The sequence below is a fragment of the Daucus carota genome, chromosome 6 (assembly GCF_001625215.2).
Source record: "Daucus carota subsp. sativus chromosome 6, DH1 v3.0, whole genome shotgun sequence".
NCBI lineage: Eukaryota > Viridiplantae > Streptophyta > Magnoliopsida > Apiales > Apiaceae > Daucus > Daucus carota.
This window is the reverse complement of record NC_030386.2, coordinates 16,619,704-16,643,947: the sequence shown is the minus strand read 5'-3', so window position 1 is coordinate 16,643,947 and position 24,244 is coordinate 16,619,704. Positions and strand designations below refer to the sequence as shown.

The 24,244-nt window shown below is 33.6% G+C and overlaps 3 protein-coding genes across 3 annotated transcripts; 2 read left to right on the top strand and 1 right to left on the bottom strand.

The window, feature by feature from the left end:
- Positions 1–493: 493 nt before the first annotated feature.
- On the top strand, positions 494–6,155 carry LOC108224932 (probable ubiquitin-conjugating enzyme E2 16). Its single transcript, XM_017399697.2, has 6 exons — positions 494–704; positions 794–897; positions 987–1,089; positions 2,852–2,915; positions 5,579–5,667; positions 5,783–6,155. Exons 1-6 carry the CDS (start codon positions 675–677, stop codon positions 5,876–5,878), a joined length of 486 nt encoding a protein of 161 aa, XP_017255186.1. The 5' UTR covers positions 494–674; the 3' UTR covers positions 5,879–6,155.
- Positions 6,156–7,710: 1,555 nt separating this feature from the next.
- LOC108224900 (uncharacterized) lies at positions 7,711–14,065 on the bottom strand. The gene is made up of 6 exons (XM_017399661.2): positions 13,681–14,065; positions 13,207–13,347; positions 12,887–13,006; positions 12,698–12,793; positions 12,153–12,259; positions 7,711–7,883 (listed from the first exon to the last, which is right to left on the bottom strand). The coding sequence occupies exons 1-6, from the start codon at positions 13,912–13,914 to the stop codon at positions 7,853–7,855; spliced, it is 729 nt and encodes a 242-aa protein (XP_017255150.1). The 5' UTR covers positions 13,915–14,065; the 3' UTR covers positions 7,711–7,852.
- Positions 9,518–11,940, top strand: LOC108224899 (BEL1-like homeodomain protein 11). The gene is made up of 4 exons (XM_017399660.2): positions 9,518–10,848; positions 10,947–11,308; positions 11,398–11,458; positions 11,552–11,940. Exons 1-4 carry the CDS (start codon positions 10,078–10,080, stop codon positions 11,711–11,713), a joined length of 1,356 nt encoding a protein of 451 aa, XP_017255149.1. The 5' UTR covers positions 9,518–10,077; the 3' UTR covers positions 11,714–11,940.
- Positions 14,066–24,244: the final 10,179 nt, after the last annotated feature.

The following is a 24,244-nucleotide window of genomic DNA, read 5'->3' as shown; positions in this document are numbered from 1 at the left end:
TATATTATTTATTATATTTATATAAAATTAACATTACACGATTAATCAAAACAAATAGTCAGTTAAATCACTGAATTCAAAAAACGATCTCAAATACTCCTGTTTTTATTATTTATTATTTGACGTTTTGACTTTTGACACATACTTTTAAGTACTTTGACCTGGTAGTTAAATATATTATTTTTGATTGATTTTTTTTGTGAATTAAAATTTTGATTATATATTTTTATTCAGAAAAAAAGTTAAAAATAATATTTTTAACTGTCCGGTCTGAACATGAAACCAAACCTACTCAGTATATCCCGATTAGAGGAGTAGAGCATGGTCTGAGGAGAGTAAAATGTACGCAACCACCGCGAAGAAACGGTTTCCTTGCACCTTTCAATTTCAATTTTAATATTAACTGAATTAAACCAAAACCAAGTGTCTAACACCACCCTCTTGAAAAAGTGTCGCTTAAAATAATACTAGGGGATAAATGGAGAAACAGGCAACAACAACACACGATTCCCGAACCAAAGTATCTTATTCGCATAACACAAAGGCAAAGAATAAAGCTGCCTATTCTATTTCCATTAATTATACCCACCTTCTCTTATAACAACGATTTCATACGGACACACACACAAACCTCCCTCTGTATATCTATCTCTGTATCTATTCGTCAACAATCAATGACCAGCGCTTCTGCTTCATCTCGCAAGGTTCAATTTCCCCTTTTTTCCTCATCAAATTATATGCATATTCCACCAAATTACGTCATAAATCCTGTGTTTTTTGATAAAATGAGCAGGCATTGAGCAAGATCGCGGCCAATAGGTTACAGAAGGAGCTTCTTGAATGGCAAGTTAATCCGCCCTCGGGATTTAAACCCAAAGTTACTGATAATCTCCAGAGGTTTTTTTTTTGTTTTTGTTTATTGTTAATTCTGTTGATCATTTTGGTGGTTTCATAATAAAAGATTGTAATTGTGTTGTGAAATGAAGATGGGTGATTGAAGTGATTGGTGCCCCGGGGACTTTGTATTCGAATGAGACGTACCAGCTTCAAGTCGATTTTCCTGAACATTACCCTATGGAAGCTCCGCAGGTTCGCCCTTGAGTTTTTCTAATTGCATTTACGTGTGTTTAATTCTATATTTGTCGGGGGTGTATTTTTGATTCACTGTAACAATTATTAATATGCGGATTAGGATTAGGGAGTGAGGATTTAAAGTCATGGCCTGTTGATCAAGACGGGGAGGGGGAGGAACCTGGCCACTAGGATATCTGCAAATCCTTTGTTTTAAAGTTTTTTTTTTTGTTTATAATAAGATTTATAATTTCTCTGGTTAACTACGGGGGAGGGGGAGACAAGAATTAAACTCTAGACATCCTCCTAGCATAGGAGCCCCTCTGCCACTGTAAAGCAGCTTTTCTAGAGCACCACACTTGTTATGAAATAGTTTCTAGCGATATTCTCAATTGTACCTTAGCACTAATAACCACTACTTTTTTGCTTCTTACTCGCTGTTTTGTATTTATGGTACCCTTCCATTATTCTAACATTATTAAAATATCTAAATATCCTTAAAAGATCTCCATGCCCTTTTTAAACTAATGTGGTTCCCTTTTCATTGCTAAAATGTATGCCTTCATATAATATATGAGGTACTCAAATCACACTTAAAAAAATAAATGCCTTTACTTAATTCTTAGTATATTTTCGAATATTGTCATCAAACTATTGGCTTTTGCCAGTGGTACAATTACCTTCTTTAACATATTAGACTCTTTCTATCGGAATACTGTTCAAAATCGCCAAACTGCCGTGTTGTCAGAAAGTGTTGTTGCAAAAGTCAGAATACAGTATTTGGTAATGTTTTTGATTGATTCATTATCTTAGGTATAATATAAAAAATTGATTTTTTTGGTGAGGTTTCGTACTGAAACTTGTATTTGCTTCCACAAAAGCTAAAATTCAGTTTTGCTTTTTCATGTAAAGTTTCACTATGTTGCTTTTCAATACCAACAGGCATTTAACGTCTCATTGACAATTAAATAAAGGAAGGGTATTATAAATACAATGCCGTATGTGTGAATACTACATGTAAGAAGGCAAGAAGCAGAAAGGCAGGGGTGCCCCTTGGCCGAAGTCAGTGGTATGATGGTGTGTCATTGAGAATTTTTTAAGTTATTAATAATATTAGGAAGGGTATAAAAAAAAAGCAAGCACTCATATTCTACTTGCTCTTCTAAGATTTGTTATTAGTTAGGATTATTATTCCTTTTGCCCTTTTTACTACTAGTCGAAGTCAAAAGTTATAGTATCTGGATTAGGACGGCGCACAACTGCATTAGTATAGTCAGCATGACATGCTATCCTAGTCAAAAGACCAACCTCTTTTAAGTACCTGGATGGATAAATTTACTAACTTATTCATTCAAGTAAAATTGCTGTCTCTCTATCTTCTAATACAAGTGAAGTTTTGGTTTTCAGATACACTTGTATCTGTGAATGTGTAAATCAAAATGTACAGTTTTAGTTTGAACTATCGATATCAGTATTCTTATTAAAACGTTCACTTATAAAATATATTATTATTGACGGAGTACATACACATCAAACAAAATTTTGTGGCTTTAACTTATTCTGGAGCAACCAATAGAAGAATGGAGGAAATGTGGTTGGGAGCTATAAAATTGATTACATAATCAGTTTTTTACTATTTAGTGTAGTTGAATTATATTTAAAGACAGCATTACATTTTATTTCACATGCTTATTTAGCCTTGTCAATCTTCAATTTTTTAGTGTACTAAAGGAATATCTAATTGGTTTTGTTTGCTTTTAATTTCTGTTTTGATGGACAGGTTGTTTTTATTCCTCCGGCTCCACTTCATCCTCACATATATAGCAATGGTCATATCTGTTTAGGTTTGTTTCTCTACTATGTATTGTAAATGTCATATTTTAATCAGTCTTTGTATGCAATAAATATTGGTCGATTGAGTGTGTAGCTAGCTCAATTTCATTTTCTCGTGAGTTAATTTTGGATATAAAATTTTATTAGATCTTGGTGCTAAGGGCCAAGTTTGGCCTTGACCTGTCGTGTTAGGTTCACGATTCGTGTTCCAATATATCCACCTATAATTGTATGTACACATGGTACCTATTTTAGCAATATACAGAGGATTCTTCTTCTTCAATTTGACTCGCCAAAAGTAGCATCGTTAGCACAAGTACATCAATATCTACAGTGGAATCCTTCATAAGTACCCAACTTAGTAATTTTTGATAAAATGTGCCTTGGTAAACTAGGATGCTTGTCTTGGTGTCTGTTAAAATTATTCCCAGGAAGTTATTTCAGTTGTTGAATATGTCTTGAGGTGACATACCCACTATAGTTGTTAACTTGTACTGGTGCATACAGAAGATTAAATCCAATGCTAAAACTAAAATGGCTATAGTCATTGCTATAATTTGAGGCTAAAAAGTATTTTAGGTCTTAAAATTCAACTAGTTCTCCAATGCATAGTTCTAAATAGGACCAACTACGTTCAAACTTCAAAGTGTATTTTAACATTGTTTGATAATGATTAAAATTCATTATCCCTCCATAGTTTAGTTGGTTAGATGATGTGGCAAGGATGGCTATAGTTATCTTCAGTCCTAAATAAGGACCAACTATCCATTTATGCATTTATAGGACGGAGTGGTGATTTTGCAAACTTAGTTCTATATTATAGTATACAACCAAATTATAGCTATGATTGAACTTGCTCTAGTGGCTTGCTATGTTGTAACATATTAAATTGAGTGCAAGAAAATATGTCTGGGTGGCAAAATTCTTGGTACCAAGGTTCAAGGTCAAGTATTAGCCTCTTTGCTCTCTACAAAAAGCTGTAGATGTCATCAGGCATCTCCGAACAATCTTATAGTGTAGCGTGTTTAGGCATATTTGCTGATAATATCTACATATCTTGATTTAATATTGTAAGGACACACCACATACTGTAACCTTTTTTTTCCAAATAATAACACCGGAAAGGGGAATAAGGGGTAATCCATACTGGAATTCTCAATGTGAGACTATTTCTACTGTACTCTGTTTACCATGCTTTTTCACTTGTATATATTTCATAAGAAAAACATAATTTTAAAACGAATTAAAATATGCAAAATGCTAAATAGATACTCCCTCCGTCCCAAATTGTGTGACCTTGTTTGACTAGCACGGTGTTTAAGAAATTAAAACTTGACATAATGGTAGCCACAAAAATGAGATAGTGGGTGTTAAAATAAGTGTATTGTATGAATGTGTGGTTGTGATAACCTTAAATGGGACGGAGGGAGTATCTTTGACCATCATCTTGGAGGGGTATGTATGTATGTGTGTGTGTACACACACACACATACATACATACATACATATACATACATATATATATTTGAGTATATACGAAATGATGTATATGACTGCCTTCCTAATTTCTAGTATTGTCATCATCAAGTCTTTTCTGTGCCAGCAGTTATGGTATTGATGGGTAAACATTCTTTGATATCTCAAAGAAACTTACAATCATTAACATCTTGTACCTCATCAAGTATTTGAAGAATGGAATACTTGAAGGATCCGAACATCAATTTTTGGGGCAACAACTTCTTCGTCATCAACTTGTACATCGAAATCATTTCCAAAAGTTCTCGCTAGTAACAATATTTGGAGTTGTATGGAACTCCAAATATTGACTATTCTTTATCATTAAACTCGCAGCCGAATTTTTTATTGAGGAGAATGATGAGGAGCATTAAATAATTAAATCATATATTATTATTATTATTATTATTATTATTATTATTATTATTATTATTATTATTATCATCATCATCATCATTATTATTATTATTATTTTTACTACTACTACTACTATTATTCAAATTTAGATATGTTTTGTAATCAATCATTAGATTCTAGTTGGGAATATTCTGCAAAAAGAAATATGATAATGTAGAATTATGTTTGTTTCCTTCCCTGCCGGGGTTGAACTGTCCAGTGCAGAAATTCAAACTATTGAGGCACTGAGAAAGGTTCTTCTTAAACCTAATTGGGAATAATACACTGAGAAAGGCTGCAAGTGATGTAAGGAGAAGGGTCAATATAAACAGACGAAGAATATTCAGAAACACTCGTAACTCCGCAGACTTGTGTACAAAAAATTATACTAGAGCACTGCTGTAGGAATATCAGAATATTAGATGTTATGGAATACCAACTGCGCTCATAACACATGTTACACTAAAGGCACGACCATGAATATTCATATTTGACTCACTTATATATGTTGGGAAATACAGAGTAAAAATGCATACTTTGATAAAGAAATTTAGATTAAATCTAGAAACACTACAATGCACCCGTTTAAGGTGAAATTGTGTTGCTTTCTCTGATTTTATATTCATGTTGCTCGAGCAAGGGAGAATTCTCTTGTCACGAGTGTCTTGGTTCTTTCCTGGTCTAAAATAATTTCTTAGTTGAATTCTTGAACTGTACTAATAGAAATACTTACACTTTGCTTGATGCATTGTTTACCATACAGATATATTGTATGATTCATGGTCTCCAGCGATGACCGTAAGTTCTGTCTGCCTCAGCATTCTCTCCATGTTGTCAAGCTCCACGGAGAAGGTTTGTTTTGAAGTTGCTCAAGAATCAAATCGGAACTACTTCTGTTTGCTAAATATAAATCTGCACTTAAAAAAGCGTGATTGTATCCTAATTTTATTCTCCTGGAATTTTGCAGCAACGGCCAGCTGACAATGATCGTTACGTGAAGAATTGTAGGAATGGCAGATCTCCAAAAGAGACAAGGTGGTGGTTCCATGATGATAAAGTGTGAATGTAAATGTTCGACTGTTCTCTAACTACTCATTTTATGCAAGTTATAAAAAGAAAATGGATCCCCAAATTGAAGTGCGAGACAGTTTATATGCCAGGCAAAAACTTAATTTTCCTGTAAGCTAATAGGCTGTCTTAATGGCTTTTTGTGGCCCTCTCGGAGCCGCTTAATATGTATTATGAAATGACTTCACATGATATCTATGTATCTATCCATGTTGTAATGTATTGCAATCTCAACTCTCTTTTTTGTCAAGTGCAATTAACTTTTTTTCTTATGGATTCAAGAAACGTTGTAGTCCTGCCCTTGATATTTTGAAGTAAGTGTTTTATAAAGTGGGAATAATTTGCCAATGCCCATATACAAATTTTGAAGGCTAATCCCGGGCTTTCAAGGCTAAAATTGACATTCATATTCCTTTGTTACATTTGATGAGTGAAGGGTCAGAAGGGAAGGGGGAAACGTATGTCCCATATAGCCTTCTATGCTTGTTGTATCATGGAATGGGACAGAAAATGTTATTATGCTGCAACTGAGCTGGATAAATTAGTGATTTTACTTATTTTTATTCACGTGTTCTTAAATTATTGGATTTTTCCATTTAAGTTTAAAAAATTTCAATCGCAGAGTCATGAGACGGATACAGATTGTGAAATGCAGGGCAAAAACATGAAATTTAGGTTATTTGTTATTTGATACTCCTTGGTTTTCTAGTTCTTTATTTTTTGTTCCAAAAATTTGTTCACATTAACGTAATATGATAAATTATAGATTTAATATGCTAATCTTATAGAAAATCAAGATTTTAGTAACATATATTTTAAATAATTGCATAAAAGGTGAATCTATTTGGATAACAAGAAAAAGGGGACGGGAATGAGTAATAGCTATATTCGATCTGAAGTTGTGGTATCCATTTTTCTTGGACACGTTAAAGAGTACAAATATTCAAGAAATGTGATAGCGATGTATCACCTCTATTATAAACCACAGCAGATGTATCTTCTGGTGCATCGGTTTTACTCGTAAAAAGAAAAAAATGATTAACAATTATTACAGATTCTTTGCACCATTTCCCGGATTCGAGGCACAAATTTACAGCGTTGTGCAGTTATACTGTTCAATGCTGCTTCTCGCAGCCTGTGGTTTGTGCTCGAGAAGAAACCAGTGGTTCTCAGAACACTAAGCTCTTGACCAAAATTAGAGCTTTGAATCATAAATAAGCCAACTTCATGTCAAACTTTCCTTCAAGGACTAAGCTCAACTACATACGCTTGAAACAATTTAATTAAGTTATTTTCACTATTTAGGCCATGTTCATTTCGATAGAATGAAATTAAAATTATGTAGAAATTTTTATGAAGAAAAAAGATAGTATAAGATAATAGTGACTAGGAGGGGTGTATTCGATTGAGATTTTAATGAATTGTATTTAGTATATGGATTTTAATGTATTGTATGTGATTTTGATTTTATGCGGATTCTTGATAAAATGTGGAAGAGTTGATAGAATTTAAGCACAATGCTTCAAAATCTCATTGATTTTGGTGGGATTTCAAAAAATTAAAATACACCGAAAAATGCCACAAAATTCATCATTTTATGAAATCCAAAAAAATCCATCAGCATTTGAATACCATCAGATTTTAATCCCAATTAAATACCTCAAGATTTTAATGAATTTCAAACCATCTCAATCGAATACCTTCGGATTTCATGAATGCAAAAAAATCTTTAATATCCTAATCTAATACACCCCTCTAAATATGAATGTGTTTAAATTTTTGTTATAAAGATTATACGGAAACATGGAGGAGAAAACTTCGTAAATAAAAAAGACTGAGTTGCTTGTTTTCTTTATAATGTGAAAAGTAAACATGGAGGAGAAAAATAGGGATAAATAAAAAGGATACAGGGTGAAGACAGAGACATAGATATGGTACAGATTCCCAATGGCCAGTTTGTGCAGCAACTTTAATCACAAGGTTGCGATTCTTGTATAAAACTACAAAGCAGAGTAATCATTATTTCAGTAATGAAAAAATAACTCAGAACAGACCAACCCAGAAATCAATCTCCATGTAGATATATATCCTCATCACATCACCAAATTTTATCTTTCGATGTCAAGAATACTAGAAGCAGTAGCCACCAATCTTAACATTAAGGTTAGAGTAGGTTCCGGACCTCCTATAGAATGTTTCTAAAATACTACTCCCTCCGTCCCAGTCAATAGTATACATTGGGGGACGGGGGCGCGGCACGGACTTTAATGCTTCAATATAGTATAGTTCTGTAAATTATTTTTAAGATTTTCTTTTTTTGTATAAAAGTATAACATTTATATTTTTATACAAAAAAAGAAAATCTTAAAAATAAGTTATGGAACTATGTTTTATAAGAGCCTTAAAAAGCATGTCGAGCAGTGAAAAAGAAACGTATACAATTGACTGGGACAGAGGGAGTATCAACTATTTTTTCTATACTTGACTGGTTTATTTTTATGTGAATGCAGAGGGTCGTATCACTTTTCCGAACTAACATTTGTCGGTTTTTTATCTATCTATTGAGAACATTCAAATTTGAGGATCAATCGCCACAAGAAAAAAGGTCAAACGACTGAAAAAATGGTCACAAGTGGTGTCTAATGATCGTGAATGGTGTCAAAATCGACCGACCTTTTTCTTGCCGAGAATAAGAGCATCTCCAACAAGCTCTTAAAAAAACATTTAAAGAAATAATATAATATGCAACTTTTAACAAGTTAATACATTGAATAAGGTGATAACTCAAATGCTCTAACTACGGTAAAACTAATGGTATTATCTCCAAATACTAGAGAAAGCTAGTAGAATGTTAATGGAGTTCTTTGGCTGCTTATATTCAAGATAAATCTTCTTTATCATTCCGATGTGGGACTTGGGTTGAACCCACTCAACAATCTCCCCTCAATCCAAGAACCACCAATCTTGTGACCCTTATACCGCCGCTCCTCATCGGTTCCTCATCTTGCGGGACACGCCGTCCGACCACCTTTGTCGGAAAGACTTTCGACACAAGCCGTCCAAGACCTCCAATCGCAGTTCTGGAGAGCCTCCCTCACATCACACAACTACAGCCCGCACTGATACCACTTGTTGGGCCGTAACACCCGTCAACTCCGCATTAGTATGATATTGTCCGCTCTGGGCCGTGGCCAAGCCCGCACGGATTTGCTTTCGGGCTCCTCCCAAAAGGCCTCATACTAATGGAGTTCTTTGGCTACTTATATTCAAGATAAATCTTCTTTATCATTCCGATGTGGGACTTGGGTTGAACCCACTCAACACAGGTACCATAGATGCAAATTCACAAGCAGCAGACAATCTTAAAACTGGCTCTGAGAGTGTGCAAAGACAGCAAACTTTTATTTTTCTTTCTTTTTACAGATGACAGAGTCCCGATCAGCTGAACAATCTAATTTTGGGTTCTTTCTACAGTACTATTACATGCATACAGAGAGAAAGAGAGAGGCGGAGCCGCTGAGAGGTACTGCTTTTTTAGTGTCCCGAAGACATGCAAGAATAGGCATTAAAGCTGGTGGATTAATGCTTTTGGTTGTTTTTTTGTAGTCAGCGTTGATGGGGCCATCTCTTTGTCATTTTCACTTGCCTTTGTGTTTTTCAAGGGCTCTATGTTTCTAGGTTTACAGCTCTCACCTGCTTTCTCATACATGTAGCTTGCTAGGTCGACCTTGAGCTATGTATCTACAGTCTACTTGTGTGTGTACGCGTATGTACAGTCTTGGTTGTTATTTGTACAGTGAATGGGAGAGCGAGATGAGAGAGAGATATTCGTGAGAGAGAGAGAGAGAGGTAGGGAGAGAGAGAGAGGGTGGGAGGGGGAGAGAGAGAGAGAGAGAGAGAGAGAGAGAGAGAGAGAGATTAGTTAGTGTCTGAGAGAGGGGCATGATGCACTTGTTGTGTGGAGACTCTTATTTGACATGAAAATGGGAACTCAAAGTCTTGATAGTTACTTGTCTTTATCTGCTTAAGACCTAGAAAATCTCTTTCTATCCACTGATTGCTTTACAAAATTCCATTTTATTGATTGACCAACTCTTTAAAAGTCACCAAGTCATCTGCTGTTCATATTTGCTACCAGTTGATGATTTTCTAACCCTATAATTATCAACAACATTCCCTCCCAGTACTATACTGATGGGTCTCCAAGATCCACCCCCAAACTCCAACACTCTTCACCAGTTTCTTAATCCAGACTCCATTTCTAGTCACCAAACACAGATTGCAAACCAACATTTAGATGCTTTTGGAGCTGATTCAAGAGGCCATGCATATCATCACCCTGTTAGGCCATTGCCTAGTATACAGACTCTTGGAGAAAGAATGTCCAGATCAATAAACCTTCTTCAAGTTCCTCCACCAGCCCATGAATCTGACATAAACCATAGCAGACACCTGCCGAATCTTCCTGATCAAACCCCGAATGACACGGGGGCTCATACGCAGAAATTATCGCTTTCTCTAGGCTCATGGATGCTACTTCCTCCAACTCAGTACAGGCAAAGACCCATGACTTCAAGTCTAATGAGTCCTGCTTACTCCTGTAACCCTGCGGTGGATCGTGCCAGCAATGACTATTCAGTCTCGGGTAGTTCTTTGGCCTCCTCCTTACCATCACAATACCAGTTATCTTTTAACTTCGGTGGAACAACAGAGTCTTACATGCTTGCTGTAGGGGAATCAAAATATTTAAAACCAGCTCAGTCCCTTCTTGAAGAAGCTGTTAGTGTTGGTGGAAGATCAATCCAAGCCAGCAATGAGGAATATATCAAAAGATTATCCCCTGCCGACAAAAAAGGCTCTTTGGGACTTTGGTCTGAACTAAGATCAGACTTGTTTAACAATGCCTCATCCTTGGATAAACAACTTGAAGCTAAACTATCCAAACTCATTTCTTTGTTGGAGGAGGTGTGTTTTGAAACACTAACAAATTTACCTACTTCTAAGAATCTTGTCATATAAGTTCTTATATTTAATAGGTGTTCTCTCTTGTGTGTTTTTTTCAGGTTGAGAGAACATTTGAGCAATATTATCACCACATGGAAGAGGTGGTTTCTTCATTTGAAGTGATAGCTGGTTCAGGAGCAGGTAAATCTTACACTGCTCTTACACTTCAAGCAATGTCGAGACATTTTTGCAGCTTAAAGGATGCCATCATATATCAAATCGGTGCTACAAGAAGAAAACATATGCCAAAAATCAACATGGGCCTATCACAACTTAGCTTGAGTGATCAAGAAAATCGGGTATCACTGCAACAGCTTGGAATGATTCATAGCACTCGCCAAACTTGGAGGCCTATCAGAGGATTGCCTGAAAATTCAGTCACAATCCTCCGTTCGTGGCTTTTCGAGCACTTTCTCCATCCGTAAGTTGTTTCTACAGTTATCCTACCAAGATCATTGCTATATTAGGCCAACTAAAATGACTTAACCTTTTTGTTTTACTTTCTTGAAGATATCCCAATGACTCCGAAAAGCTTGTATTGGCATCACAAACAGGCTTGTCTAAGAATCAAGTAATTTCTCCCAATAATTTTCACTGCTATTTGTTCTATCGCTAACTTTAGAATCTATACAATTTTTATTTTAATTTAAAAATTGTTTTCAAGGTTTCGAATTGGTTTATAAATGCCCGGGTTCGGCTATGGAAACCAATGATTGAAGAAATGTACAAGGAAGAGTTTGCGGATGACTCGATCAACCCAGCACAAGAAAGCAACTCGACTTCAAATGAGAGAATCACATTTGATGCAGAGGAGTCGAGTAACTGAGGTTCTCTGAATGATTAGTGCTGATTTATATTGATACATATATTTCCTTTTCAAGAAGGGCAAGCTCCTTTACTTTCAAGTTAACTTATCCAGTCTCTAGTCAAACCAAGTTCTTGAAGTTAAAGAAAATTTATGAGCATTCCATCTCTATTTACAAGTAATTTCTGTTCCAATCTTGCAAAAATTTTAATACCAGCAAAATCGGGTTTCTACCACTTCTACTTAGATTCTCTCCTAAGAGGACATAATATTTGCTAGGCTAAAACCAACAATTAAGAGTATTTGAGAACAAGCATAGAAGCACAAGAATGGCTATATATTTCTTCAATGTCAATTGAATAATAGAAAATGTATCTTAATTTGCAATAGAAAGATATATGCCACAACATATGATAAATTGCATTTAAGACAAAGAATATGGTATGGAGCAGAATTTTACTCCAGAGGCACTCGTTTTGATGTCCTCTTCGTTAGTTTGTACTTGACCATTCTGGCAATTTTGTAGAACCAGAAAGCGCTAACAAGCTGCAGCCCCAAAGCCATTGCCTGTAAACAAACCATATTGTAATCAGATGATCATGACTCATGTACGGAAGATAATTTGTGCAGAACAGAACCAACACATGTTTAATAAACTTAAAATACATAAGAAAGTCTTATATATCAGATTCACATTTATTAAAAAAATTGATTAAAATGAGACAGCTCAGAAGGATGGTCCAGAACATCAGACAAGATGCCGATTGTTTTTAAGAAGAGAAAACAGCTCGGAACCATGGTTTGAAATAACAAGCAAGATACACATTTTCTCAAAATGGTTAAAAACACACGGTGCATTGTTATTTCAGACAAAATATTTTTGATTGCAGAATTCGGAAAGATTTGTCCAAACATATTGTTTTATAGTTGCACAATTGTATTACTAGTATTAGCAGCATCCTAAATTATACCAGAATAGAAGTAGAAGTATAAGCAAGGAGTTACCTTCAAGAGAATGGGAATGTCGGCAGTCAAAGTCACATAAGTGAGGTATGGTCCCCCACCCATTCTGGCAAGTGTGAAGATCACCGCAAATAATATCTGACATTTATTATAATTACTAAATTAGAAAACAGGAATCCGATTCAAATATGTATATAATTAGAAAATGGAAAAGCTTGAGAGAAGTCTAACATCAGCAGCTAAATTAAGGTCAGAGTCCTTGTGACCCAGCTCCTTGAGAAGCTCTCTCATGTGAAGAAATGGACTTGACATCTCTGTTAATGCTATTGCCGCAACCATCTCTGATCCACACTAATCAACACCCAAATTTACATTATCTAACCACTTGCATTTATTAACAGTAATTATGTAAAGCTACAGCTGATTGCAGAAGAAATCCGTAAATCATTTGTAACAAGCAAGGTGTAACGACATCAAACTAACCAAACATATCTGGTATATCCCTTTATTTGGAAATAGGTCCGACAAGAAGGTCAATAAGAATAAGTTACCATTTTGTAGGCGAGGCCGCCTCCTAGTCCAACAATGCTGACTATATGGTGGACGGAGTTATCGAGCTTAATTTCATTGTCGAACAGGCAACATATCAGATCATATATCAGATATGCCACGCTAATTGCCAGTGTTTGCGCCTGCATTTTCCATAAAAACACTTTAAAAATCCTTTCTTAATCACAAACTAAGCTTAACCACCTAACCCAAAAAAATTTCATATTGTTCTAGCTGATAAACAGACCAACAAGTCTACAACTACAAGAAAACTAACTCTAGAATACCAATTCGAAGAAAGATGCACACATATGTGAAGACATGACCAATTCTGAAATTTACGGAGTCTTAGTCAAAATCAGTTTTCTGAGAACTATATATCTATAAATAAGGACATAAACAGGATGTCGGTCAAAATCAGTTTTCGGTACCCGAATAAGAAGCATTCATACATACATATGTATAAAAATAAATACCTGGAGAGGAGTAGGCTGAGAAGCTAAAGGGCAAACAGGGCAACTCCAATCTTGAACAGACAGAACTGAAAGAGTTACAGCCAAACAAGCATGAAGTGTAGAAACTATCCGGTTGCAAAAATCAAAAGATCGGTTATGAAATATCTTTCTTGTCAGCATAAATAAACTCGACCACAAGATCACTCCATACACTATCCAATTTACTACATCTACATGTTCTTCATCTCCCTCCATCAATATATCTCTATACACACAATTCTAAATCTTTTAAGAAATGCATGTGGAGAAACCAACGAGATATTAGTTGATTGAACTCGTAGGAAATGGTTAGCCTATAAGCAGCTTAACTGTATGTATTGTCCCATACGCAAGTCATTAAATTGGGAAAATTTATATTGTTTTATAATCAAACGGTTAGCTAATTTCTGGGTGGAATTCATTTAATTTGTGGATGCGTATTTAGGTGGGGTAGGTGATTATTGCATGATTGTGTTAGTTGTCAACTGGATACTTTTTGGTTTGATATAAGAAATGTAGTATAGTTGAGCCTGCACAAATAATAATTAATAATGATTAAATTTATTGAATAGCCTGATAAATTTTATTTTTCATTTCAACACTATAAATTGTGATCTCTAAAAAGACATATAAAAGTAAAACTTTTGAGCAAATTATCCTTCACATAATAAATTTCAATAAGATTGTTTTATTGTGTGGATATTACTATAAGAACTTCATGATATTAAACGATATCTAGTTTTTGTATTTTTAAAATTTACAGGATTTTAGAAGGACACTGTGACAATGAAGAAAGGGGAAGAAAGTCTGTTTAACAGCAACAAACTACAAAGCTTGTTCTCAATATTTAGCCTATATTCGGTTATGGAAGCATAAAATTTGGTATCATGAACAGAATTTTTTAGTTATCGCATTTGGACCGCACTTTTCTCTATTTACCTATTGATATTTGTTATTAATACTGTTCATATGTCGCTTTCCATCATTTTTCTAAGCAATAAAATGAGTTGCAGACTTGCAGCTATCATCATGTTTGCAAAAGTTATACTGTTGCAACGATATAGAATTACCTGCCCGGGCATTTGTAGATGTTCATGATTTGAATTGTGTGTTTAATAGGCCAGCACTAGACTAATATCCCTCAGCCTCCCATTCTTCACTGCTCCCTCTCTTTCATTTCTTGTGAATTACTCCCTCCGTCCCCTTTTACATGTCCCCATTTGACCTTTGACCAGTCAAATTGACCAAATTTTGACTTAACATTACAAATTATCTCTTCATTATTTTCGAAATCTGAAAGTTGCATATTAAAATACACTAGATATACTTTTTAATGATATAATTTTTATTATTTTTTGAATTATATGATATATGTAAAATTTCAGTCAAAATATAATCAATTTGACTGGTATTTTGGGTGATCCGTAAAGCGTGTATCAAATATGACACGGTGGTTAAATATGGCACGATGGTGGATATCGCAAAAACTCACCTTTCACGACATAAAATTGTTCATGTCTTGGGGTCATTTGTTGATCCAATATCAGTCGATGTAATTGATAATTCTAAACATTGGGCTACAGATGCCGCTGCTTATGTGAAGGTCAATTGCGATGTAACTATGTTCACAACTGATGCAGGTTGGATTGCTCGAGATTTGATTGTAATACTTTTTAGGTTAAAGAATTTAAATATTCTATGTGTTAAGCGATCTCAAAACAAAGCGCCTATATGTTTAGCTCGTTTTTTGAATCTTAATCAGGTTGTAATTGAGGGTTGTCTTGGCTGGGTTTCAATTATTTATAAAATTCTTTGTTTTTCGTCAAAAAAAACTTGGGGAATTATCTTGTATATTGTTTTTTCAATCTTATTTTCAAAAATACTACCTTATCCAATCTTATTTTCAAATCTCTAAAATATTTTCAAAAATACTACCTTTTTGAAAATATTGTCCAAAAATACGGTGGTTGCATATGCAACCATATATGCAACTACAAATCCTGATTTCAAGTTTCAGTTTTCAAATGTCATTTTCGACCTCATATTTGGAATCCATATATATATATATATATATATATATATATATATATATATATATATATATATATGGATTCCAAATATGAGGTCGAAAATGACATTTGAAAACTGGAACTCGAAATCAGGAATTCAGTTGCATATGGTTGTATTCAGTTGCATATGGTTGCATTCAGTTGATTCCATTGCAATCTAATGGCCCCGCCAGGGGCACACCATACATCCGTTGCAACTTACAGTTTTCAGTTGCATTTAGTTGCATATGAGGTTGCATTTAGTTGCCTATGAGGTTGCATTCAGTTGATTCTATTGCAATCTAATGGCCCCGTCAGGGGCGCCCATACTTCAGTTGGAACTTACAGTTTTCAGTTGCATTTAGTTGCATATGAGGTTGCATTTAGTTGCATATGAGGTTGCATTCAGTTGATTTTATTGCAATCTAATGGCCCCTCCAGGGGCACCCATACATCATTTGGAACTTACAGTTTTCAGTTGCATTTAGTTGCATATGAGGTTGCATGCAACCTCATATGCAACCGAAACTGTAAGTTGCAACTGATGTATGGGTGCCCCTGCGGGGCCATTAGATTACAATAGAATCAACTGAATACAACCTCATATGCAACCATATATGCAACTACAAATCCTGATTTCAAGTTCCAGATTTCAAATGTCATTTTCGACCTCATCGTTGGAATATATATATATATATATATATATATATATATATATATATATATATATATATATATATATATATATATATATATATATATATATATATATATATATTCCAACGATGAGGTCGAAAATGACATTTGAAATCTGGAACTTGAAATCAGGGATTCAGTTGCATATATGGTTGCATATGCAACCATAGTATTTTTGAAAATATTTTAGAGAAGGTAGTATTTTTGAAAATAAGATTGGATAAGGTAGTATTTTTAGAAATAAGATTGAAATCGTGGTTATGAATAAAAAAGCCCAAAAAACTTCTCTTTATATATTTATTTAAGATTTTTATAATTATATATTGTATTTTTCTAATATTCACTATCATATTTTTTTATTCAAATTAAAGTCGAACATATAATTCTTAAAAATAACTTGTTAAACTGACTCAAATAAAAGAGTATCTAGAGAATATTTTTCTATAATTGACTAATTATTATTATATGATGTTGTTATATTATCAAAACTAAACCAAATACACACACACACACAGATATATATATATATATATATATATATATATATATATATATATATATATATATTAGTTTGGACTATATAAAAAATATGTGTTAGTATCTTGTATGTCTAATACGAGAACTTTCCAGACATGTATTAACATTTTATATGTCTAATACGAAAACACACTTTTAGATGGTTATTGTTGTATTAAAGTTGATTATAACCGATTTTAAATTTTAACAATTATAATAACTACTTGTAATTAAATTAGTTTATAGTGTCTAAACAATGGTTTACTATTTTCGATTCAGTGGGGTATTATATCAAGTTATCATGCATGCAACACGATAAAGAGAACAATGAGCAATTATGTAAAAGAGTCATAAGACATAGCTAAGTTCGACTCTTAATTCTAATGGTATATGTCTTGATACATTAACAACCTGGTAAGATAATATTTTATTACTTAAAATTCACCAATTATAGAATAAAAATATCATTATTTAACTCAGTCACTGAAAATAGCTTGTTATTATCCCTTGCAATTTGAGCACGTCGGCTTTAGCTCGACACAGACTTCTCATTGCAATATGTTCTTTGAACCGATAAATTTCGTAAGTTTCACTCCTCGAATTCCTCTAATTTCTAAAACTATTTGCTTTGTAAAAATCAACGCGACTAACAACCTAGCTTCTTTGTTCCTAAAACTATTTGCTTTGTAAAAATCAACGCGACCAACAACCTAGCTTCTTTGTTCCTAAAACTATTTGCTTTGTAAAAATCAACGCGACTAACAACCTAGCTTCTTTGTTCTACTCCTCGAAGTCTTACTTACTTTCAGCGGCTCACAAATACGAATGTACAATACAAAGGGAAATGTTTAGAACTGAAACTAGATTCTCTAATATATGATGTATAAATCAAACTCAAATGTAGAGAAGTGTATTAAGACTTTTCAAATTAGTGAATTAAAACCAGTAGCCATATATATACTAAGGCTTGGAATGCCTAATTTGAGTTCATGAAATTTATATCTATTTAAAAATAGATTAACTCAAATTATATAACATAGATCTGGGAGATTATGTTGTTTAAAATATTGAGAAAAACTACTCCTATAAATATGAGATATAATGTCAACAATAGAATGTCATTGTATGATGAGTACGAAATTTCAAGATAAATCAGACATAGATATTTATCTAGCATAGATTCGCGAGATTAAGTTGTTTAATATACTAAGAAAGACTACTCTTATAAAGATTAACTCAAACTATATGGCAGACATGGGAGATCAAGTTGTTTAAAATATTGAGAAAAACTAATCCTATAAATATGAGATAAAATAAAGATAATTGAGATTTTACATAAATCTTTGAATCGTTCTTAATCACTTTCTATTTTTTTAGGATAATATTTTTGATTAAGCCTGTGAGCGTTGAAAGCATACTAATCTTGTGATATTTGAGGCTTTATGCGTGGATGAAGATCATGATAATATCATTATGAAAAATGACGAGATGATGAAAGTTTAAGAAGTTGTTTATCTTAAACTTCATGAAGGCATAATTAAAAAAATTCTCAATGTGAAAAATGTACCAGATTCATCAAAAAATATGTTATCTTTGAACGTGTTAGTATCAAGAGAGTACAATTTACTGGACGAGGACGACTTTGCAAGATATATAAAGAAAAGAGACTCAAACGGCCACATGCACTCGACCAATAATTTCTAAGCCAAATAGCCATGTGCATTTCAGAAATAATCTTTCTCCCCGTTTTTCACAGCTCTACTATTTCTCTCTTCTTAAACACCACAAACTCTTTCTATTTTTTTTTTCTTTATTATCTTTTATTAATATATTTTATAATATACTCATTAGGTTTTTTTAAAGTTATAAAAGTAATACATTGTTACTAATATTATCTAAATATGTGATATACTATTTTATTTATATCTTATATTTATATGTCATATTCAAATTATTATGAAATACAAATCAAAATATTTAATTAATTATATAAAATTAAATAATATATATTAAAGTTATAAATTTTATATATTATAATTATATATATAATATACAATATTAATATATAACTAAAATTATTTCTGCTTAAAATAAATATATTATAACCAGCCCGAAACTAATCTAAATATCAGAAGGATGATCCTGAGCCGTGCGTCTTGGTTCAACAGTTGCTGACTTGCTGGGATCGAATCTTCATCCAGATCAGGAGTTCAGGACAGTCCATTTGACTTCCTTTACAATGAGTAATTTATTATTTAAAATAAAAAAATAACTATAATTGATAATGATCTAACCTATAAATTATTAAAAATATTTGGATAGTTGTACTTATAATTCAATTATATGTTTGATAATTAAACTTATAAATTAAAAAATTCAAATTATTAAAATACAAGAAATTTTATTAACAAATGAAATTTATTACATATTAAAATCTAAAAACTTCATAATAAAATGCAAATCATTATAAAAAAAACTCAAAAAAATATTAATATTTATGACTTACAGCTTCTGATTTCAAAAACTAACCATGCCCCATAGGTGACTCCATCCGTGCAAGTTCTTTACGTTCACTGTTTGCACGTATCTTGATACTTTTATAAAATATAATTTCTGAAAGGATATCTTCGATAAACAATTATTTATATATTTGTTTTGGTATTTGTGACAAACATTAAATTTAAATTCATTTAGTAATCCTCCCAATAGGTCATTAATATAATTGATTAATCAAAAGTGGATAGTCATTTTTGACAAGTATCTCTAAAATACCTTTTTACCAAAATACATTTGTTTTTCAAAAAGAATTTTCATTACGCAATAGTCATGCTGAGGAATTTCGGTATTTATCAATTGCCTCTCTCTTACTATTGTAACATCAAAAATACATGAGCAAGGATGAAATATCATCTACATATGATATTCTTTAAATATCTCATGTAACATTATTTTCAAAATATATTTAAGGTAATTTATTCCATATTCAAACAATTTTTTATCTTTCGGAATAAATTATTTTAAATCTTTCAAAAATTATAGATCCTTCATTTTTCAAAGGTTTTATTTTTCTCTAGAAGGATTTATATTCCCCATATTAATATTTATCTCAAAAATATTAATATCAAATTTTATCTCATTTTTGGGAAATTTCTTCTCGGTCTCTCAAATTCATTATTTTTCAAAGAAAAATATTTCCGATACTTAGAAAGCTCCTTCAACTTATCAAAATCATGATTTATCATGAACAATATTTTTCTAAGTATTTTGGGATAAAAACTTTCGTCAAAGAGTCTACGCAATTTGACTAAAAGACGAACTGTATCGGTTTTTCAAATATCGGTATTCGTTAAGAAAATTGATTTAAATACTCTAAAATATTTCCCCATCCTCAAAAGTATTTTATATTTAAGGGAATGTATTTTAAGTATTTACGGGGGTGTATTCGATTGGGATTTTAATGCATTGTTTTTAGTCTATGGATTTTAATGGATTGTATGGGATTTTGATTTTGTGCGGATTCTTGATGAAATGTCGCAGAGTTTATAGGATTTAGGTACAATGCTTCAAAATCCCATTGAATTTGATGGGATTTCAAAAAACTTAAAATACACTGAAGAATGCCACAAAATCCATCATTTTATGAAATGAAAAAAAATCCATCAGCATTTGAATACCATCAGATTTTAATGGATTTTAAACAATCCCAATTGAATACCCTCGGATTTTAAAGCATAATTTAAAATCCCAATTGAATACCACCAGATTTTGTAGCATAATTTAAAATCCCAATTGAATACCTCAAGATTTTAATGGATTTCAAACAATCCCAATCGAATACCCTCGGATTTCATGAATGCAAAAAAATGCTTTAAAATCCCAATCCAATACACCCCTCTTAATCAAATCTTAACTTTGGTCAAAAACTCTATTCTAAATCTCAAAAGAATTTTCGCTCGTTATTTGGACCCGAAAAACGTTTTAATCGTTTTAATTCCAAATAAAATACTTCCACTTGTCCAAATGACTTGAAACTTGAGATTAGCCAGTTATATATTTTTCTTAGTGCATGGTTAAAGTTTCGTAATTTTTCGAGGACTTTCGTTCGGGAGCGTTTTTCTGTCTGTCGTCCCGATCTTCCACCGAACGTTTGACCAAGCTAGAGTTGACCAAAAATTACCAAACTTGGCAGAATACCATTTTCCAATATTCTAAGAATTATCATATTTTTTCCGGAATTTATTGAGCACGTTCGAAATCTCGTAATATTTAGTGTAACGGAATTTAATCGGTTTCTCGAAATGCGTGCCACCTTATCCACAAGCATGGAGCATTGAGATGTGTGCCAATAAATGCAGGTCAACTAGTGTACTTAATGCATTGGCAAGCATGGGGGACAAGAATGACAAGCATGGGCAAGTGGGGCCAATGTGTTTTTAATTTGAATTTAATCATTTTAAATTCAAATGGTTCCACCAATTTTGCCTATAAATACAAGGCTTCCCCCATTCATTTCTCACAAGCTAGAAAGCAACAAAGTGCTGAGATTTTGCAAGTAGAAGCTCTCTCCAAATTCACACAAACACATTTTTCATCTACTTCATCTTTAAAACCTTCGTCCCGCTCGGTATATTCGTATATTCTCGAGGTTTTAAACACCGAGGCTTTGCTTCACCCAACCAAGCCCCGTACCACTTTGCTTGCACCCAAACCACTCTTTCCGACCTCCCGAAGGGCTGTCCGAAGTTCGTCCATAAGCCAAATTCCTACCGAACCTCCGGCGAATTTTTCCAGCGAACTTTTTACGAAAATCGTGTAAGTGGTTTCTTTAGCTTCGTCTTATCCGAGTCTTAACCGACCGAATTTAAAAGTGCTATCAAGTCAAATTTCTCTTCATCTCAAAGCTCTCTTTTTCTTTAACAATACAAAGCACAAGAGTTGGCCGCTCGTATTATCTATAATATACCTACGTGTGCGTGTGTGTGTTATACCCTATCTTGTTGACGTGAAGATTCTCATACGTGCTGAGCTTTCGTGAGAATATTTGCTTAAACGAGTTTGGTGGTGGTCCTCACCTTAGTGAGTTGATTTATACGTATATTTATATATATCACCAACACTTTGTTCACACACCACAAAATACCCGTAGCTTGTCCCACGCGAGATTCGCTCGGTATTTCTAAAATCAACTATATACACATATTATAGCGCGGATATTATCGCGGATTATTGTGGCCCAAAACTCTATATCATAGTGCAATTGTTAAAGATAGTCAAGAACTCACTCTCTCGTGCAAAACGATATTTATATTTAAAGAGGGGTTATCTTGAAACGAAGTTGTAAAATAAAACACTTCGTAATATTCACTTCGAAGGTTATCATACCCGAAGTATTTCATATACTTAGTCAAAGACAAGTATATTCGTCCATATAGCCAAAAGAGCTTAAAATGACTTATTTTATCTACAAACTCCAAGACACTCAAATATCATTTATTTGGAGGATTTTGTACGATAAACGTATTCTTCGATTATAAATACAAATCTATCGAAAAAGAATACTTGCAAGGTCTTAAGCTTTATAAAAGCTTAAAGGACACTTGATCTTTAATATTCTAAGACCAAGAATATTATTGAAACACTCGGACTAGTGAATCTTGTCCAAAACCCTTTTTATAACCAAGGCTGTCTTTCGTAGATATTGTTTTCTAGATTTTGCAGTGAGGTGAAGTGAAGTGAGGTGATCTTCGTTCTAAGACCCAAGTCCTAGACGAGCTAACGGGGAGTTAGTCGTCTTCGCACCGTGAGGAAGAGGAAAGACCCAAGACCTAAGATCTAAGATCCAAGACCCGCTTAAGGCTAGAAGAACAAAGACTACACATTGAGAGATACAACGATTTTGAGGAGGTGACGGGGAGTTACGCTCCAAGACAAGTCTTGTAATTTACATTTATAGTGAGGAGGTAACGGGAAGTTACGCTCCAAGATATATATTTGTAAAGGCTTCTCCGCCTACTGTAAAGGAGTTTCTTTATAGTAGAGAAAATCTCGAGTCCGGGGAGGAGCTCGGGGACTGGAGTAGGGGTGAGTGGACTCCAAGGGTTGAGTTAGCCACCGCGAACCAGGATAAAATCGCTCGTGTGGTATTTGTCTTTCTTTTCATTTACTTCCGCACATCATAACTGCTTAAACTCTCGATACAAGCTTTTAAAAAGGGGATAAACTTTTTAAAAATACACTATTATTTTTAAATTGGCCATTAAGCTATTCAACCCCCCCTTCTAGCTTAATTATCCACTATATCGGGACCTAACAATTGGTATCAGAGCAGTTGCTTTTATACGTGCTATTTGATTCAAAAGCACTCCCAAAAGTAGATCCGATATGGCTTATATCAATGCCATCGGTTGTAGTGAAGGTCTCTCAAATTCTAGACCTCCTTTATTTGATGGTACCAACTTTGCCACCTGGAAAACACGATTTCGCATATATGCTAGAAGTCAAGGTGTCAAGGTTTGGATGGCCATAGAAGACGGTATAATTATCCCGACAAAAATAGTCGACGATATTACTATCGAAAAGAAAGTAAGTGAATATACACACGATGAAGAAGATCGTATGAATATTGCCGCTAAAGCGGAAATGGTTCTCACAAGTGCACTTGCAGAAAAAGAATACAAAAGAGTAAACAATTACAAGTCTGCACAAGAAATGTGGAACAAATTAGTAGTTACCTATGAAGGAACTACCGATATTAAAGATTCTCGAATGGATACATTAATCCAAGAATACGAGAACTTTAAACTCCAAGATGGAGAAAATATCATCGATATGGAAACGAGATTTACTCGTATAATCGATGAATTAGCTCAACTCGGAAAGAACTATACTCAAAACGAGAAAAATCGTAGAGTTCTTAAATCATTGCCTCCGAGTTGGAAAGTCAAAGTTACTACAATCAAAGAGATGCATAATCTCAATGATTACCACATCGATAACTTATTCGGAATTCTTCGTGCATACGAAGAAGATAATATTCCGGATCTTGTCACTCCTAAAGTGGAAGACAAGAAGAAAAATATGGCACTAAAGTCCATATTAATCGATGAGGATGAAAACGACGAAGATTTAAATGAAGAAATCAAAAATCTCGATGAAAGCGAAATAGCTCTTCTTACGAGACAACTTCGTCGTGTGCTTCAAAGCAAAGCTCAAAGATACGGAAAAGGCTTCCTTAAATCAAATAATCAACAAAGAGTGTTTAACTCTAATGGAAGGCCAAATTACTC